At 59.3% G+C, this 18,676-nt stretch overlaps 3 protein-coding genes across 3 annotated transcripts in view; 1 reads left to right on the forward strand and 2 right to left on the reverse strand.

Annotated features, from left to right (window-relative positions):
* LOC126108593 (uncharacterized) overlaps positions 1-18,676 on the reverse strand; it is a 539,378-nt gene that overhangs the window by 149,768 nt on the left and 370,934 nt on the right. The window lies entirely within an intron of this gene.
* On the forward strand, positions 6,982-7,890 carry LOC126108867 (ovarian abundant message protein-like). The gene has a single exon (XM_049914231.1). It carries the CDS (start codon positions 6,982-6,984, stop codon positions 7,888-7,890), a length of 909 nt encoding a protein of 302 aa, XP_049770188.1.
* Positions 8,571-10,292, reverse strand: LOC126108869 (uncharacterized). Its single transcript, XM_049914232.1, has one exon. It carries the CDS (start codon positions 10,290-10,292, stop codon positions 8,571-8,573), a length of 1,722 nt encoding a protein of 573 aa, XP_049770189.1.

Here is an 18,676-nt window from a genome sequence, read left to right on the forward strand (position 1 = left end):
CCCCTGGAAGGTGTGCTTTCTTTTCATGGTGAGCTGTGAGCTGTGCTGACAAGAGCTACTGATATCAGAACGTCAGCTCCTCTACATGTAACAACATGTCTCTTTCTTAAATGTCTCTTCCCCATAATCAGGGCTTATTTCATTAAGAGTGCTATCCCACAAGGTGAGCTGAGTACGCAAGTCACGCTGCTTTGACATAGTTTGCAGTCCTTACACTGCATGACGTCCACAAAGATCTTGTCACTTAATAGAGGAGATGCAATCAGACTAGGCAGAATTCACAGTGTGCACACTTTACAAGATGTGCAGCCCTTTTAAGGAGAGCAGCTCTAGCAAAGAGTGAGACTTCCAATGACTGCAGTCTTCACAATGACTGCAGCCTTCAAATTGAGTACAGCCTTCACTAGGAATGCAGCCTCCACAGGGAGTGCAGGGTCTGCAGGGAGTGCAGCATCCACATGGAGTGCAGTCACCACAGGCAGTACAACCTTCGCAGAGAGTGCAGCCTCCGCAAGGGGTAAACCCATCGCACAGAGTGCAGTCTTTGCACAGAGTGTAGTATTCATACAGAGTCACCCCTCCAATGGAGTGCAGCCCTCGAACGGAGTATAGTCTTCAGACAGAGTACAGCCTTCGCACAGAGTGGTGCCTTCGCAGGGAGTACTGCCTTCACAGGGAGTGCTAATTTCGCACAGAGTGCTGCCTTCGCACAGAGTGCAGCCTTCGTACGTAGTGCTGCCATCGCAGGGAGTGCTGCCTTCACAGGGAGTGCTGCCTTCGCAGGGAGTGCTGCCTTCGCAGGGAGTGCTGCCTTCGCAGGGAGTGCTGCCTTCGCAGGGAGTGCTGCCTTCGCAGGGAGTGCTGCCTTCGCAGGGAGTGCTGCTTTCACAAGGAGTGGTGCCTACGCACACAGTGCTGCCTTTGCACAGAGCGCTGCCTTCGCACGGATTGCTGCCTTTGCACAGAGTGCTGCCTTCGCAAAGAGTGCTGCCTTCGCAAGGAGTTCTGCATTCGCAGGGAGTGCTGCATTCGCAGGGAGTGCTGCCTTCACAGGGAGTGCTCCCTTCGCACGGAGTGCTGCCTTCGCACGGAGTGCTGCCTTCGCACGGAGTGCTGCCTTCGCACGGAGTGCGGCCTTCGCACGGAGTGCTGCCTTCGCACGGAGTGCTGCCTTCCACGGAGTGCTGCCTTCCACGGAGTGCTGCCTTCCACGGAGTGCTGCCTTCCACGGAGTGCTGCCTTCCACGGAGTGCTGCCTTCCACGGAGTGCTGCCTTCGCAGAGTGTGCTGCCTTCGCAGGGAGTGCTGCCTTCGCAGGGAGTGCTGCCTTCGCAGGGAGTGCTGCCTTCGCAGGGAGTGCTGCCTTCGCAGGGAGTGCTGCCTTCGCAGGGAGTGCTGCCTTCGCAGGGAGTGCTGCCTTCGCAGGGAGTGCTGCCTTCGCAGGGAGTGCTGCCTTCGCAGGGAGTGCTGCCTTTGCAGGGAGTGCTGCCTTCGCAGGGAGTGCTGCCTTCGCAGGGAGTGCTGCCTCGGCACAGAGTGCTGCCTCGGCACAGAGTGCTGCCTCGGCACAGAGTGCTGTCTCGGCACAGAGTGCTGCCTCGGCAAAGAGTGCTGCCTCGGCACAGAGTGCTGCCTCGGCACAGAGTGCTGCCTCGGCACAGAGTGCTGCCTCGGCACAGAGTGCTGCCTCGGCACAGAGTGCTGCCTCGGCACAGAGTGCTGCCTCGGCACAGAGTGCTGCCTCGGCACAGAGTGCTGCCTCGGCACAGAGTGCTGCCTGGGCACAGAGTGCTGCCTCGACACAGAGTGCTGCCTCGGCACAGAGTGCTGCCTCGGCACAGAGTGCTGCCTCGGCACAGAGTGCTGCCTCGGCACAGAGTGCTGCCTCGGCACAGAGTGCTGCCTCGGCACAGAGTGCTGCCTCGGCACAGAGTGCTGCCTCGGCACAGAGTGCTGCCTCGGCACAGAGTGCTGCCTCGGCACAGAGTGCTGCCTCGGCACAGAGTGCTGCCTCGGCACAGAGTGCTGCCTCGGCACAGAGTGCTGCCTCGGCACAGAGTGCTGCCTCGGCACAGAGTGCTGCCTCGGCACAGAGTGCTGCCTCGGCACAGAGTGCTGCCTCGGCACAGAGTGATGCCTCGGCACAGAGTGCTGCCTCGGCACAGAGTGCTGCCTCGGCACAGAGTGCTGCCTCGGCACAGAGTGCTGCCTCGGCACAGAGTGCTGCCTCGGCACAGAGTGCTGCCTGGGCACAGAGTGCTGCCTGGGCACAGAGTGCTGCCTCGACACAGAGTGCTGCCTCGGCACAGAGTGCTGCCTCGGCACAGAGTGCTGCCTCGGCACAGAGTGCTGCCTCGGCACAGAGTGCTGCCTCGGCACAGAGTGCTGCCTCGGCACAGAGTGCTGCCTCGGCACAGAGTGCTGCCTCGGCACAGAGTGCTGCCTCGGCACAGAGTGCTGCCTCGGCACAGAGTGCTGCCTCGGCACAGAGTGATGCCTCGGCACAGAGTGCTGCCTCGGCACAGAGTGCTGCCTCGGCACAGAGTGCTGCCTCGGCACAGAGTGCTGCCTCGGCACAGAGTGCTGCCTCGGCACAGAGTGCTGCCTCGGCACAGAGTGCTGCCTCGGCACAGAGTGCTGCCTCGGCACAGAGTGCTGCCTCGGCACAGAGTGCTGCCTTCGCAAGGAGTGCTGCCTTCGCAAGGACTGCTGCCTTCGCAAGGAGTGCTGGCTTCGCAAGGAGTGCTGCCTTCGAAAGGAGTGCTGCCTTCGCAAGGAGTGCTGCCTTCGCAAGGAGTGCTGCCTTCGCAAGGAGTGCTGCCTTCGCAAGGAGTGCTGCCTTCGCAAGGAGTGCTGCCTTCGCAAGGAGTGCTGCCTTCGCAAGGAGTGCTGCCTTGGAGTGCTGCCTTCGCAAGGAGTGCTGCCTTCGCAAGGAGTGCTGCCTTTGCAAGGAGTGCTGCCTTCGCAAGGAGTGCTGCCTTCGCAAGGAGTGCTGCCTTCGCAAGGAGTGCTGCCTTCGCAAGGAGTGCTGCCTTCGCAAGGAGTGCTGCCTTCGCAAGGAGTGCTGCCTTCGCAAGGAGTGCTGCCTTCGCAAGGAGTGCTGCCTTCGCAAGGAGTGCTTCCTTCGCTAGGAGTGCTGCCTTCGCTAGGTGTGCTGCCTTCGCTAGGAGAGCTGCCTTCGCTAGGAGAGCTGCCTTCGCTAGGAGTGCTGCCTTCGCAAGGAGTGCTGCCTTCGCAAGGAGTGCTGCCTACGCACAGAGTGCTGCCCTTTCTCAGAGTTCTGCCTTCGCAAGGATTGCTGCCTTCGCTAGGAATGCTGCCTTTGAGCAGAGTGCTGCATTCGCAAGGAGTGGAGCCTTCGCAAGGGGTGGAGCCTTAGCAAGGGGTGGTGCCTTCGCAAGGAGTGCTGCCTTCACAAGGAGTGCTGCCTTCACAGGGCGTGCTGCCTTCGCAAGGAGTGCCGCCTTCACAGGGCGTGCTGCCTTCGCAAGGAGTGCTGCCTTCGCAAGGAGTGCTGCCTTCGCAAGGAGTGCTGCCTTTGAGCAGAGTGCTGCATTCGCAAGGAGTGGAGCCTTCGCAAGGGGTGGTGCCTTCGCAAGGAGTGCTGCATTCGCACAGAGTGCTGCCTTCACAAGGAGTGCTGCCTTCGCAAGGAGTGCTGCCTTCACAAGGAGTGCTGCCTTCGCAAGGAGTGCAGCCATCACAGGGCGTGCTGCCTTCGCAAGGAGTGCCGCCTTCGCAAGGAGTGCTGCCTTCGCAAGGAGTGCTGCCTTCGCAAGGAGTGCTGCCTTCGCAAGGAGTGCTGCATTCACAGGGCGTGCTGCCTTCGCAAGGAGTGTCGCCTTCACAGGGCGTGCTGCCTTCGCAAGGAGTGCTGCCTTCGCAAGGAGTGCTGCCTTCGCAAGGAGTGCTGCCTTTGAGCAGAGTGCTGCATTCGCAAGGAGTGGAGCCTTCGCAAGGGGTGGTGCCTTCGCAAGGAGTGCTGCCTTCGCAAGGAGTGCTGCCTTCGCAAAGAGTGCTGCCTTCGCAAGGAGTGCTGCCTTCGCAAGGAGTGCTGCCTTCACAAGGAGTGCTGCCTTCACAAGGAGTGCTGCCTTCACAAGGAGTGCTGCCTTCACAAGGAGTGCTGCCTTCACAAGGAGTGCTGCCTTCACAAGGAGTGCTGCCTTCACAAGGAGTGCTGCCTTCACAAGGAGTGCTGCCTTCACAAGGAGTGCTGCCTTCGCTTGGGTGCTGCCTTCGCTTGGGTGCTGCCTTCGCAAGGAGTGCTGCCTTCGCAAGGAGTGCTACCTTCGCAAGGAGTGCTTTCTCTGCACCGAGTGCTGCGTTCGCAGGGAGTGCTGCGTTCGCAGGGAGTGCTGCCTTCGCTAGGAGTGCTGCCTTCGCTAGGAGTGCTGCCTTTGCAAGGAGTGCTGCCTTTGCAAGGAGTGCTGCCTTTGCTAGGAGTGCTGCCTTTGCTAGGAGTGCTGCCTTTGCTAGGAGTGCTGCCTTTGCTAGGAGTGCTGCCTTTGCTAGGAGTGCTGCCTTCGCTAGGAGTGCTGCCTTCGTTAGGAGTGCTACCTTCGCTAGGAGTGTTGCCTTCGCTAGGAGTGCTGCCTTCGCAAGGAGTTCTGCCTTCGCAAGGAGTGCTGCCTTCGCTAGGAGTGCTGCCTTCACAAGGAGTGCTGCCTTTGCGCAGAGTGCTGCCTTCTCAAGGAGTGGTGCCTTCGCACGGAGTGCTGCCCTTGCACAGAGTGCTACCTTCGCAAGGAGCGCTGTATTCTCTAGGAGTGCTGCCTTCGCAAGGAGTGCTGCCTTCGCAAGGAGTGCTGCCTTCGCAAGGAGTGCTGCCTTCGCAAGGAGTGCTGCCTTCGCAAGGAGTGCTGCCTTCACAGGGCGTGCTGCCTTCGCAAGGAGTGTCGCCTTCACAGGGCGTGCTGCCTTCGCAAGGAGTGCTGCCTTCGCAAGGAGTGCTGCCTTCGCAATTAGTGCTGCCTTCGCAAGGAGTGCTGCCTTCGCAAGGAGTGCTGCCTTCGCAAGGAGTACTGCGGACGCAAGGAGTGCTGCTTTCGCAAGGAGTGCTGCCGTCGCTAGGAGTGCTGCCTTCGCTAGGAGAACTGCCTTCGCTAGGAGTGCTGCCTTCGCAAGGAGTGCTGCCTTCGCAAAGAGTGCTGCCTTCGCAAGGAGTGGTGCCTACGAAGAGTGCTGCCTTTTCACAGAGTTCTGCCTTCGTAAGGATTGCTGCCTTCGTAAGGATTGCTGCCTTCGCAAGAAGTGCTGCCTTCGCTAGAAGTGCTGCCTTTGCAAGGAGTGCTGCCTTCGCATGGAGAGCAGCCTTCGCACAGAGTGCAGCCTTTACTAGGAGTGCTACCTTCGCAAGGAGTGCTGCCTTCGCTAGGAATGCTGCCTTTGCGCAGAGTGCTGCATTCGCAAGGAGTGGTGCCTTCGCAAGGAGTGGTGCCTTCGCAAGGAGTTCTGCCTTCGCTTGGAGTGCTGCATTCGCAAGGAGTGCTCCTTTCGCAAGGAGTGCTCCTTTCGCAAGGAGTGCTGCCTTCGCTAGGAGTGCTGCCTCCGCACCGAGTGCTGCTTTCGCAGGGAGTGATGCCTTCGCACGGAGTGCTGACTTCGCACGGAGTGCAGCCATCGCAAAGAATGCTGCCTTCACAGGGTGTGATGCCTCCGCAAGGTGTGCTGCCTTCCAAAGAGTGGTGCCTATGCACGGAGTGCTGCCTTTGCAAAGATTGCTGCCTTTGCAAGGAGTGCTGCCTTTGCACAGAGTGCTGCCTTCGCAAGGAGTGGTGGCTTCGCAAGGAGTGCTGCCTTTGCACAGAGTGCTGCCTTTGCACAGAGTGCTGCCTTCGCAAAGAGTGCTGCCTTCACAAGAGTGCTGCCTTCGCAAGGAGTGCTGCTTTCCCAAGGAGTGCTCCCTTGGCACGGAGTGCTGCCTTCGCTAGGAGTGCTGCCTTCGCTAGGAGTGCTGCCTTCGCTAGGAGTGCTGCCTTCGCAGTGAGTGCTGCCTTCGCAAGCAGTGCTGCCTTCGCAAGGAGTGCTGCCTTCGCAAGTACTTCTGCCTTCGCAAGGAGTGCTACCTTTGCTAGGAATACTGCCTTCGCTAGGAGTGCTGCCTTTGCAAGTAGTGCTGCCTGCGCAGGGAGTACTGACTTCGCAAGAAGTGCTGCCTTCTGTAGGAGTGCTGCCTTCGCAAAGAGTGCTGCATTTGCAAAGTGTGCTCCCTTCGCAAGGAGTGGTGCCTACGCACGGAGTGATGCTTCTGCACAGAGTGCTGCCTTCGCAACGATTGCTGCCTTCGCAAGGATTGCTGCCTTCGCAAGGATTCCTGCCTTCGCAAGGATTGCTGCCTTCGCAAGGATGGCTGCCTTTGCAAGGAGTGCTGTCTTCGCAAGGAGTGCTGTCTTCGCAAGGAGTGCTGTCTTCGCAAGGAGTGCTGCGTTCGCAAGGAGTGCTGCGTTCGCAAGGAGTGCTGCGTTCGCAAGGAGTGCTGCCTTCACAAGGAGGGCTGCCTTTGCAGGGCCTGCTGCCTTCACAAGGGGTGGTGCTTTCACTACTAGTGCTGCCTTCGCATAGAGTACTGCCTTTGCAAGGAGTGCTGCCTTGAAAGGAGTGCTCCTTTCGCAAGGCGTGCTGCCTTTGCTAGGAGTGTTGCCTTCACAAGGAGGGCTGCCTTCGCAAGGAGGGCTGCCTTCGCAGGGAGTTCTGCCTTCACAAGGGGTATTGCTTTGGCAAGTAGTGCTGCTTTCTTTGCGAAGGCAGCACTCCTTGCAAAGGCAGCACAACTTCCGAAGGCAGCACTCATTGCGACCGCAGCACTCCTTGCGAACGTAGCACTCCTTGCGAAGGCAACACTCCTTTGCAAGGAGTGCTGCCTTCCAAGGAGTGCTCCCTTTGCAAGGAGTGCTGCCTTCGTAAGGAGTGCAGATTTCGCAAGGAGTGCTGCGTTCACTAGGAGTGCTGCCTTCGCAGGGAGAGCTGCCTTCGCAAGGGATGGTGCCTATGCTCGGAGTGCTGCCTTTGCAAGGAGTGCTTCCTTTGCAAGGAGTACTGCCTTCGCAAGGAGTGCTGCGTTCGCAAGGAAGGGTGCCTTCGCAGGGGGTGCTGCCTTTCCAGGGAGTGCTGCCTTCGCAAGGAGTGGTGCCTACAAACGTAGTGCTGCCTTCGCACAGAGTGCTAATTTTGCACAGAGTGCAGCCTTCGCACGTAGTGCTGCCTTTACACAGAGTGCTGCCTTCGCAAGGAGTGCTGCCTTTGCAAGGAGTGCTCCCTCCGCAAGGAGTGCTGCCGTCGAAGGAGTGCTGCCTTCACAAGGAGTGCTGCTTTAGCACGGAGTGCTGCCTTTGCACAGAGTGCTGCCTTCGCAAAGAGTGCTGCCTTCGCAAAGAGTGCTGCCTTCACAAGAGTGCTGCCTTCGCGAGGAGTGCTGCCTTCCCAAGGAGTGCTCCCTTGGCACGGAGTGCTGCCTTCGCTAGGAGTGCTGCCTTCGCAGTGAGTGCTGCCTTCACAGGGAGTGCTGCCTTCGCAAGGAGTGCTGCCTTCGCAAGGAGTGCTGCCTTCGCAAGGAGTGTTGCCTTCGCAAGGAGTGCTTCCTTCGCAAGGAGTGCTACGGTCGCAAGGAGTGCTGCGGTCGCAAGGAGTGCTGCGGTCGCAAGGAGTGCTGCCTTCGCAAGGAGTGCTGCCTTCGCAAGGAGTGCTGCCTTCGCAAGGAGTGCTGCCTTCGCAAGGAGTGCTGCCTTCGCAGGGAGTGCTGCCTTCACAAGGGGAACTGCCTTCGCTAGGAGTGCTGCCTTCGCTAGGAGTGCTGCCTTCGCAAGGAGTGCTGCCTTCGCAAGGAGTGCTGCTTTCGCAAGGAGTGCTGCCATCGAAGGAGTGCTGCCTTCACAAGGAGTGCTGCTTTAGCACGGAGTGCTGCTTTAGCGGGGAGTGCTGCCTTTGCACAGAGTGCTCCCTTCGCAAGGAGTGCTGCCTTCACAAGAGTGCTGCCTTCGCGAGGAGTGCTGCCTTCCCAAGGAGTGCTCCCTTGGCACGGAGTGCTGCCTTCGCTAGGAGTGCTGCCTTCGCAGTGAGTGCTGCCTTCACAGGGAGTGCTGCCTTCGCAAGGAGCGCAGCCTTCGCAAGGAGTGCTGCCTTCGCAAGGAGTGCTGCCTTTGCAAGGAGTGCTTCCTTCGCAAGGAGTGCTGTGGTCGCAAGGAGTGCTGCCTTCGCAAGGAGTGCTGCCTTCGCAAGGAGTGCTGCCTTCTCAAGGGGAACTGACTTCGCAAGGAGTGCTGCCTTCGCAAGGAGTGCTGCCTTCGCTAGGAGTGCTGCCTTCGCAAGGAGTGGTGCCTACAAAGAGTGCTGCCTTTTCACAGAGTTCTGCCTTCGCAAGGATTGCTGCCTTCGCAAGGATTGCTGCCTTCGCAAGGAGTGCTGCCTTCGCAAGGAGTGTTGCCTTCGCAAGGGGTGTTGCCTTCGCAAGGAATGCTGCCTTCGCAGGGAGTGCTGCCTTCGCAAGGAGTGTTGCCTTCACAAGGAGTGCTGCCTTCGCAAGGAGTGTTGCCTTTGCAAGAAGTGCTGCCTTCGCTAAAAGTGCTGCCTTTTCACAGAGTTCTGCCTTCGCAAGGATTGCTGCCTTCGCAAGGAGTGCTGCCTTTGCTAGGAGTGCTGCCGTCGCAAGGAGTGCTGCCTTCGCTAGGAGTGCTGCCTTCACTAGGAGTGCTGCCTTCGCTAGGAGTGCTGCCTTTGCTAGGAGTGCCTGCCTTCGCAAGGAGTGCTGCCTTCACAAGGAGTGTTGCCTTCGCAAGGAGTGTTGCCTTCGCAAGGAGTGCTGCCTTCGCAGGGAGTGATGCCTTCGCAAGGAGTGTTGCCTTCACAAGGAGTGCTGCCTTCGCAAGGAGTGTTGCCTTTGCAAGAAGTGCTGCCTTCGCTAAAAGTGCTGCCTTCGCTAGAAGAATTGCCTTCGCTAGGAGTGCTGCCTTCGCTAGGAGTGCTGCCTTCGGTAGGAGTGCTGCCTTTGCATGGAGTGCTGCCTTTGCATGGAGTGCTGCCTTTGCATGGAGTGCTGCCTTTGCATGGAGTGGTGCCTTTGCATGGAGTGCTGCCTTCGCACGGAGTGCAGCCTTCGCACAGAGTGCAGCCTTTGCTAGGAGTGCTACCTTCGCAAGGAGTGCTGCCTTCGCTAGGAATGCTGCCTTTGCGCAGAGTGCTGCATTCGCAAGGACTGGTGCCTTCACAAGGAGTGCTGCCTTCCGTTGGAGTGCTGCCTTCGCAAGTAGTGCTGCCTTTGCACAGAGTGCTGCCTTCGCACAGAGTGCTGCCTTCGCAAGGAGTGGTGCTTTCGTAAGGAGTGCTGCCTTCGCACCGAGTGCTGCCTTCGCATAGATTGCTGCCTTCGCAAGGAGTGCTGCCTTCGCAAGGAGTGCTGCCTTCGCAAGGAGTGCTGCCTTCGCAAGGAGTGCAGCCTTCGCAAGGAGTGCTGCCTTCGCAAGGAGTGCTGCCTTCGCAAGGAGTGCTGCCTTCGCAAGGAGTGCTGCCTTCGCAAGGAGTGCTGCCTTCGCAAGGAGTGCTGCCTTCGCAAGGAGTGCTGCCTTCGCAAGGAGTGCTGCCTTCGCAAGGAGTGCTGCCTTCGCAAGGAGTGCTGCCTTCGCAAGGAGTGCTGCCTTCGCAAGGAGTGCTGCCTTCGCAAGGAGTGCTGCCTTCGCAAGTAGTGCTACCTTCGCTAGGAGTGCTACCTTCGCTAGGGGTGCTGCCTTCGCTAGGAGTGCTGCCTTCGCAAGTTGTGCTGTCTGCGCAGGGAGTGCTGACTCCGCAAGGAGTGCTGCCTTCTCTAGAAGTGCTGCCTTCGCAAGGAGTGCTGCCTTCTCTAGAAGTGCTGCCTTCGCAAGGAGTGCTATATATGCAACGTGTGCTGCCTTTGCAAGGATTGCTGCCTTCGCAGGGAGTGCTGCCTTCGCAGGGAGTGCTGCCTTCGCAGGGAGTACTGCCTTCGCAGGGAGTGCTGCCTTCGGAGGGAGTGCTGCCTTCGCAGGGAGTGCTCCCTTCGCACGGAGTGCTGCCTTCGCACGGAGTGCTGCCTTCGCAAGGAGTGCTGCCTTCGCACGGAGTGCTGCCTTACACGGAGTGCTGCCTTCCACGGAGTGCTGCCTTCCACGGAGTGCTGCCTTCCACGGAGTGCTGCCTTCCACGGAGTGCTGCCTTCCACGGAGTGCTGCCTTCCACGGAGTGCTGCCTTCCACGGAGTGCTGCCTTCCACGGAGTGCTGCCTTCCACGGAGTGCTGCCTTCCACGGAGTGCTGCCTTTGCAGAGTGTGCTGCCTTCCCATGGAGTACTGCCTCCGCAGGGAGTGCTGCCTTCGCAGGAAGTGCTGCCTTCGCAGGGAGTGCTGCCTTCGCAGGGAGTGCTGCCTTCGCAGGGAGTGCTGCCTTCGCAGGGAGTGCTGCCTTCGCAGGGAGTGCTGCCTTCGCAGGGAGTGCTGCCTTCGCAGGGAGTGCTGCCTTCGCAGGGAGTGCTGCCTTCGCAGGGAGTCCTGCCTCGGCACAGAGTGCTGCCTCGGCACAGAGTGCTGCCTCGGCACAGAGTGCTGCCTCGGCACAGAGTGCTGCCTCGGCACAGAGTGCTGCCTCGGCACAGTGTGCTGCCTCGGCACAGAGTGCTGCTTCGGCACAGAGTGCTGCCTCGGCACAGAGTGCTGCCTCGGCACAGAGTGCTGCCTCGGCACAGAGTGCTGCCTCGGCACAGAGTGCTGCCTCGGCACAGAGTGCTGCCTCGGCACAGAGTGCTGCCTCGGCACAGAGTGCTGCCTCGGCACAGAGTGCTGCCTCGGCACAGAGTGCTGCCTCGGCACAGAGTGCTGCCTCGGCACAGAGTGCTGCCTTCGCAAGGAGTGCTGCCTTCGCAAGGAGTGCTGCCTTCGCAAGGAGTGCTGCCTTCGCAAGGAGTGCTGCCTTCGCAAGGAGTGCTGCCTTCGCAAGGAGTGCTGCCTTCGCAAGGAGTGCTGCCTTCGCAAGGAGTGCTGCCTTCGCAAGGAGTGCTGCCTTCGCAAGGAGTGCTGCCTTCGCAAGGAGTGCTGCCTTCGCAAGGAGTGCTGCCTTGCAAGGAGTGCTGCCTTCGCAAGGAGTGCTTCCTTCGCTAGGAGTGCTGCCTTCGCTAGGTGTGCTGCCTTCGCTAGGAGAGCTGCCTTCGCTAGGAGTGCTGCCTTCGCAAGGAGTGCTGCCTTCGCAAGGAGTGCTGCCTACGCACAGAGTGCTGCCCTTTCACAGAGTTCTGCCTTCGCAAGGATTGCTGCCAACGCTAGGAATGCTGCCTTTGAGCAGAGTGCTGCATTCGCAAGGAGTGGAGCCTTCGCAAGGGGTGGTGCCTTCGCAAGGAGTGCTGCATTCGCACAGAGTGCTGCCTTCGCAAGGAGTGCTGCCTTCACAAGGAGTGCTGCCTTCACAAGGAGTGCTGCCTTCACAGAGCGTGCTGCCTTCGCAAGGAGTGCCGCCTTCACAGGGCGTGCTGCCTTCGCAAGGAGTGCTGCCTTCGCAAGGAGTGCTGCCTTCGCAAGGAGTGCTGCCTTTGAGCAGAGTGCTGCATTCGCAAGGAGTGGAGCCTTCGCAAGGGGTGGTGCCTTCGCAAGGAGTGCTGCATTCGCACAGAGTGCTGCCTTCGCAAGGAATGCTGCCTTCACAAGGAGTGCTGCCTTCACAAGGAGTGCTGCATTCACAAGGAGTGCTGCCTTCACAAGGAGTGCTGCCTTCACAAGGAGTGCTGCCTTCGCAAGGAGTGCTGCCTTCGCAAGGAGTGCTGCCTTCGCAAGGAGTGCTACCTTCGCAAGGAGTGCTTTCTCCGCACCGAGTGCTGCGTTCGCAGGGAGTGCTGCGTTCGCAGGGAGTGCTACCTTCGCTACGAGTGCTGCCTTCGCTAGGAGTGCTGCCTTCGCTAGGAGTGCTGCCTTCGTAAGGATTGCTGCCTTCGCAAGAAGTGCTGCCTTCGCTAGAAGTGCTGCCTTTGCAAGGAGTGCTGCCTTTGCAAGGAGTGCTGCCTTTGCAAGGAGTGCTGCCTTCGCATGGAGAGCAGCCTTCGCACAGAGTGCAGCCTTTGCTAGGAGTGCTACCTTCACAAGGAGTGCTGCCTTCGCTAGGAATGCTGCCTCCGCACCGAGTGCTGCTTTCGCAGGGAGTGATGCCTTCGCACGGAGTGCTGACTTCGCACGGAGTGCAGCCATCGCAAAGAGTGCTGCCTTCACAGGGTGTGATGCCTCCGCAAGGTGTGCTGCCTTCGCTTGGAGTGCTGCATTCGCAAGGAGTGCTCCCTTCGCAAGGAGTGCTGCCTTCGCTAGGAGTGCTGCCTCCGCACCGAGTGCTGCTTTCGCAGGGAGTGATGCCTTCGCACGGAGTGCTGACTTCGCACGGAGTGCAGCCATCGCAAAGAGTGCTGCCTTCACAGGGTGTGATGCCTCCGCAAGGTGTGCTGCCTTCCCAAGAGTGGTGCCTATGCACGGAGTGCTGCCTTTGCAAAGAGTGCTGCCTTTGCAAGGAGTGCTGCCTTTGCACAGAGTGCTGCCTTCGCAAGGAGTGGTGGCTTCGCAAGGAGTGCTGCCTTCGCACGGAGTGCTGCCTTCGCTCAGAGTGCTGCCTTTGCACAGAGTGCTGCCTTCGCAAAGAGTGCTGCCTTCACAAGAGTGCTGCCTTCGCAAGGAGTGCTGCCTTCCCAAGGAGTGCTCCCTTGGCACGGAGTGCTGCCTTCGCTAGGAGTGCTGCCTTCGCTAGGAGTGCTGCCTTCGCTAGGAGTGCTGCCTTCGCAGTGAGTGCTGCCTTCGCAAGCAGTGCTGCCTTCGCAAGGAGTGCTGCCTTCGCAAGTACTTCTGCCTTCGCAAGTAGTGCTACCTTTGCTAGGAATACTGCCTTCCCTAGGAGTGCTGCCTTTGCAAGTAGTGCTGCCTGCGCAGGGAGTACTGACTTCGCAAGGAGTGCTGCCTTCTGTAGGAGTGCTGCCTTCGCAAGGAGTGCTGCATTTGCAAAGTGTGCTCCCTTCGCAAGGAGTGGTGCCTACGCACAGAGTGATGCTTCAGCACAGAGTGCTGCCTTCGCAAGGATTGCTGCCTTCGCAAGGATTGCTGCCTTCGCAAGGATTGCTGCCTTCGCAAGGATTGCTGCCTTCGCAAGGATTGCTGCCTTCGCAAGGATTGTTGCCTTCGCAAGGATTGCTGCCTTCGCAAGGATTGCTGCCTTCGCAAGGATTGCTGCCTTCGCAAGGATGGCTGCCTTTGCAAGGAGTGCTGTCTTCGCAAGGAGTGCTGTCTTCGCAAGGAGTGCTGTCTTCGCAAGGAGTGCTGCATTCGCAAGGAGTGCTGCGTTCGCAAGGAGTGCTGCCTTCGCAAGGAGGGCTGCCTTTGCAGGGCCTGCTGCCTTCACAAGGGGTGGTGCCTTCGCTAGTAGTGCTGCCTTCGCAGGGAGTACTGCCTTTGCAAGGAGTGCTGCCTTGAAAGGAGTGCTCCCTTCGCAAGGAGTGCTGCCTTTGCTAGGAGTGTTGCCTTCACAAGGAGGGCTGCCTTCGCAAGGAGGGCTGCCTTCGCAGGGAGTTCTGCCTTCACAAGGGGTGTTGCTTTGGCAAGTAGTGCTGCTTTCTTTGCGAAGGCAGCACTCCTTGCGAAGGCAGCACAACTTCCGAAGGCAGCACTCCTTGCGATCGCAGCACTCCTTGCGAAGGAAGCACTCCTTGCGAAGGGAACACTCCTTTGCAAGGAGTGCTGCCTTCCAAGGAGTGCTCCCTTTGCAAGGAGTGCTGCCTTCGTAAGGAGTGCAGATTTCGCAAGGAGTGCTGCGTTCACTAGGAGTGCTGCCTTCGCAGAGAGAGCTGCCTTCGCAAGGGATGGTGCCTACGCTCGGAGTGCTGCCTTTGAGAGGAGTGCTTCCTTTGCAAGGAGTGGTGCCTACAAACGTAGTGCTGCCTTCGCACAGAGTGCTAATTTTGCACAGAGTGCAGCCTTCGCACGTAGTGCTGCCTTTGCACAGAGTGCTCCCTTCGCAAGGAGTGCTGCCTTCACAAGAGTGCTGCCTTCGCGAGGAGTGCTGCCTTCCCAAGGAGTGCTCCCTTGGCACGGAGTGCTGCCTTCGCTAGGAGTGCTGCCTTCGCAGTGAGTGCTGCCTTCACAGGGAGTGCTGCCTTCGCAAGGAGTGCAGCCTTCGCAAGGAGTGCTGCCTTCGCAAGGAGTGCTGCCTTTGCAAGGAGTGCCTCCTTCGCAAGGAGTGCTGTGGTCGCAAGGAGTGCTGCCTTCGCAAGGAGTGCTGCCTTCTCAAGGGGAACTGACTTCGCAAGGAGTGCTGCCTTCGCAAGGAGTGCTGCCTTCGCAAGGAGTGCTGCCTTCGCTAGGAGTGCTGCCTTCGCAAGGAGTGGTGCCTACAAAGAGTGCTGCCTTTTCACAGAGTTCTGCCTTCGCAAGGATTGCTGCCTTCGCAAGGATTGCTGCCTTCGCAAGGAGTGCTGCCTTCGCAAGGAGTGCTGCCTTCGCAAGGAGTGCTGCCTTCGCAAGGAGTGCTGCCTTTGCTAGGAGTGCTGCCGTCGCAAGGAGTGCTGCCTTCGCTAGGAGTGCTGCCTTCGCTAGGAGTGCTGCCTTCGCTAGGAGTGCTGCCTTCGCTAGGAGTGCTGCCTTTGCTAGGAGTGCCTGCCTTCGCAAGGAGTGCTGCCTTCGCAAGGAGTGTTGCCTTCGCAAGGAGTGTTGCCTTCGCAAGGAGTGCTGCCTTCGCAGGGAGTGCTGCCTTCGCAAGGAGTGTTGCCTTCGCAAGGAGTGCTGCCTTCGCAAGGAGTGCTGCCTTCGCAAGGAGTGTTGCCTTCGCAAGGAGTGCTGCCTTCGCAAGGAGTGCTTCCTTCGCAAGGAGTGCTGCGGTCGCAAGGAGTGCTGCGGTCGCAAGGAGTGCTGCGGTCGCAAGGAGTGCTGCCTTCGCAAGGAGTGCTGCCTTCGCAAGGAGTGCTGCCTTCGCAAGGAGTGCTGCCTTCGCAAGGAGTGCTGCCTTCGCAATGAGTGCTGCCTTCGCAAGGGGAACTGCCTTCGCTAGGAGTGCTGCCTTGGCTAGGAGTGCTGCCTTCGCAAGGAGTGCTGCCTTCGCAAGGGGTGGAGCCTTCGCAAGGGGTGGTGCCTTCGCAAGGAGTGCTGCCTTCGCAAGGAGTGCTGCCTTCGCAATGAGTGCTGCCTTCGCAAGGGGAACTGCCTTCGCTAGGAGTTCTGCCTTCGCAAGGATTGCTGCCTTCGCAAGGATTGCTGCCTTCGCAAAAAGTGCTGCCTTCGCTAGGAGTGCTGCCTTTGCAAGGAGTGCTGCCTTGGCTAGGAGTGCTGCCTTCGCAAGGAGTGCTGCGTTCGCAAGGAAGGCTACCTTCGCAGGGGGTGCTGCCTTTCCAGGGAGTGCTGCCTTCGCAAGGAGTGGTGCCTACAAACGTAGTGCTGCCTTCGCACAGAGTGCTAATTTTGCACAGAGTGCAGCCTTCGCACGTAGTGCTGCCTTTGCACAGAGTGCTCCCTTCGCAAGGAGTGCTGCCTTCACAAGAGTGCTGCCTTCGCGAGGAGTGCTGCCTTCCCAAGGAGTGCTCCCTTGGCACGGAGTGCTGCCTTCGCTAGGAGTGCTGCCTTCGCAGTGAGTGCTGCCTTTACAGGGAGTGCTGCCTTCGCAAGGAGTGCAGCCTTCGCAAGGAGTGCTGCCTTCGCAAGGAGTGCTGCCTTTGCAAGGAGTGCTTCCTTCGCAAGGAGTGCTGTGGTCGCAAGGAGTGCTGCCTTCGCAAGGAGTGCTGCCTTCTCAAGGGGAACTGACTTCGCAAGGAGTGCTGCCTTCGCAAGGAGTGCTGCCTTCGCTAGGAGTGCTGCCTTCGCAAGGAGTGGTGCCTACAAAGAGTGCTGCCTTTTCACAGAGTTCTGCCTTCGCAAGGATTGCTGCCTTCGCAAGGATTGCTGCCTTCGCAAGGAGTGCTGCCTTCGCAAGGAGTGCTGCCTTCGCAAGGAGTGCTGCCTTCGCAAGGAGTGCTGCCTTCGCAAGGAGTGCAGCCTTTGCTAGGAGTGCTGCCGTCGCAAGGAGTGCTGCCTTCGCTAGGAGTGCTGCCTTCGCTAGGAGTGCTGCCTTCGCTAGGGGTGCTGCCTTCGCTAGGAGTGCTGCCTTTGCTAGGAGTGCCTGCCTTCGCAAGGAGTGCTGCCTTCGCAAGGAGTGTTGCCTTCGCAAGGAGTGTTGCCTTCGCAAGGAGTGCTGCCTTCGCAGGGAGTGCTGCCTTCGCAAGGAGTGTTGCCTTCGCAAGGAGTGCTGCCTTCGCAAGGAGTGTTGCCTTCCGTTGGAGTGCTGCCTTCGGTAGGAGTGCTGCCTTCGGTAGGAGTGCTGCCTTTGCATGGAGTGCTGCCTTTGCATGGAGTGCTGCCTTTGCATGGAGTGGTGTCTTTGCATGGAGTGCTGCCTTTGCACGGAGTGCAGCCTTCGCACAGAGTGCAGCCTTTGCTAGGAGTGCTACCTTCGCAAGGAGTGCTGCCTTCGCTAGGAATGCTGCCTTTGCGCAGAGTGCTGCATTCGCAAGGAGTGGTGCCTTCGCAAGGAGTGCTGCCTTCCGTTGGAGTGCTGCCTTCGCAAGTAGTGCTGCCTTTGCACAGAGTGCTGCCTTCGCACAGAGTGCTGCCTTCGCAAGGAGTGGTGCTTTCGTAAGGAGTGCTGCCTTCGCACCGAGTGCTGCCTTCGCATAGATTGCTGCCTTAGCAAGGAGTGCTGCCTTCGCAAGGAGTGCTGCCTTCGCAAGGAGTGCTGCCTTCGCAAGGAGTGCAGCCTTCGCAAGGAGTGCTGCCTTTGCAAGGAGTGCTGCCTTCGCAAGGAGTGCTGCCTTCGCAAGGAGTGCTGCCTTCGCAAGGAGTGCTGCCTTCGCAAGGAGTGCTTCCTTCGCTAGGAGTGCTGCCTTCGCTAGGTGTGCTGCCTTCGCTAGGAGAGCTGCCTTCGCTAGGAGTGCTGCCTTCGCAAGGAGTGCTGCCTTCGCAAGGAGTGCTGCCTACGCACAGAGTGCTGCCCTTTCACAGAGTTCTGCCTTCGCAAGGATTGCTGCCTTCGCTAGGAAAGCTGCCTTTGAGCAGAGTGCTGCATTCGCTAGGCGTGGAGCCTTCGCAAGGGGTGGTGCCTTCGCAAGGAGTGCTGCATTCGCACAGAGTGCTGCCTTCGCAAGGAGTGCTGCCTTCACAAGGAGTGCTGCCTTCACAAGGAGTGCTGCCTTCACAGGGCGTGCTGCCTTCGCAAGGAGTGCCGCCTTCACAGGGCGTGCTGCCTTCTCAAGGAGTGCTGCCTTCGCAAGGAGTGCTGCCTTCGCAAGGAGTGCTGCCTTTGAGCAGAGTGCTGCATTCGCAAGGAGTGGAGCCTTCGCAAGGCGTGGTGCCTTCGCAAGGAGTGCTGCATTCACACAGAGTGCTGCCTTCTCAAGGAGTGCTGCCTTCACAAGGAGTGCTGCCTTCACAAGGAGTGCTGCCTTCACAAGGAGTGCTGCCTTCACAAGGAGTGCTGCCTTCACAAGGAGTGCTGCCTTCGCAAGGAGTGCTGCCTTCGCAAGGAGTGCTGCCTTCGCAAGGAGTGCTACCTTCGCAAGGAGTGCTTTCTCCGCACCGAGTGCTGCGTTCGCAGGGAGTGCTGCGTTCGCAGGGAGTGCTACCTTCGCTACGAGTGCTGCCATCGCTAGGAGTGCTGCCTTCGCTAGGAGTCCTGCCTTTGTAAGGATTGCTGCCTTCGCAAGAAGTGCTGCCTTCGCTAGAAGTGCTGCCTTTGCAAGGAGTGCTGCCTTTGCAAGGAGTGCTGCCTTCGCATTGAGAGCAGCCTTCGCAAGGAGTGCTGCCTTCGCTAGGAATGCTGCCTTTGCACAGAGTGCTGCATTCGCAAGGAGTGGTGCCTTTGCAAGGAGTGGTGCCTTCGCAAGGAGTTCTGCCTTCGCTTGGAGTGCTGCATTCGCAAGGAGTGCTCCCTTCGCAAGGAGTGCTGCCTTCGCTAGGAGTGCTGCCTCCGCACCGAGTGCTGCTTTCGCAGGGAGTGATGCCTTCGCACGGAGTGCTGACTTCGCACGGAGTGCAGCCATCGCAAAGAGTGCTGCCTTCACACGGTGTGATGCCTCCGCAAGGTGTGCTGCCTTCCCAAGAGTGGTGCCTATGCACGGAGTGCTGCCTTTGCAAAAAGTGCTGCCTTTGCAAGGAGTGCTGCCTTTGCACAGAGTGCTGCCTTCGCAAGGAGTGGTGGCTTCGCAAGGAGTGCTGCCTTCGCACGGAGTGCTGCCTTCGCGCAGAGTGCTGCCTTTGCACAGAGTGCTGCTTTCGCAAAGAGTGCTGCCTTCACAATAGTGCTGCCTTCGCAAGGAGTGCTGCCTTCCCAAGGAGTGCTCCCTTGGCACAGAGTGCTGCCTTCGCTAGGAGTGCTGCCTTCGCTAGGAGTGCTGCCTTCGCTAGGAGTGCTGCCTTCGCTAGGAGTGCTGCCTTCGCAGTGAGTGCTGCCTTCGCAAGCAGTGCTGCCTTCGTAAGGAGTGCTGCCTTCGCAAGTACTTCTGCCTTCGCAAGGAGTGCTACCTTTGCTAGGAATACTGCCTTCGCTAGGAGTGCTGCCTTTGCAAGTAGTGCTGCCTGCGCAGGGAGTACTGACTTCGCAAGGAGTGCTGCCTTCTGTAGGAGTGCTGCCTTCGCAAGGAGTGCTGCCTTCGCAAGGAGGGCTGCCTTCGCAGGGATTGCTGCCTTCACAAGGG

Source organism: Schistocerca cancellata, chromosome 11, assembly GCF_023864275.1.
Source record: "Schistocerca cancellata isolate TAMUIC-IGC-003103 chromosome 11, iqSchCanc2.1, whole genome shotgun sequence".
Taxonomy (NCBI): Eukaryota; Metazoa; Arthropoda; class Insecta; order Orthoptera; family Acrididae; genus Schistocerca; species Schistocerca cancellata.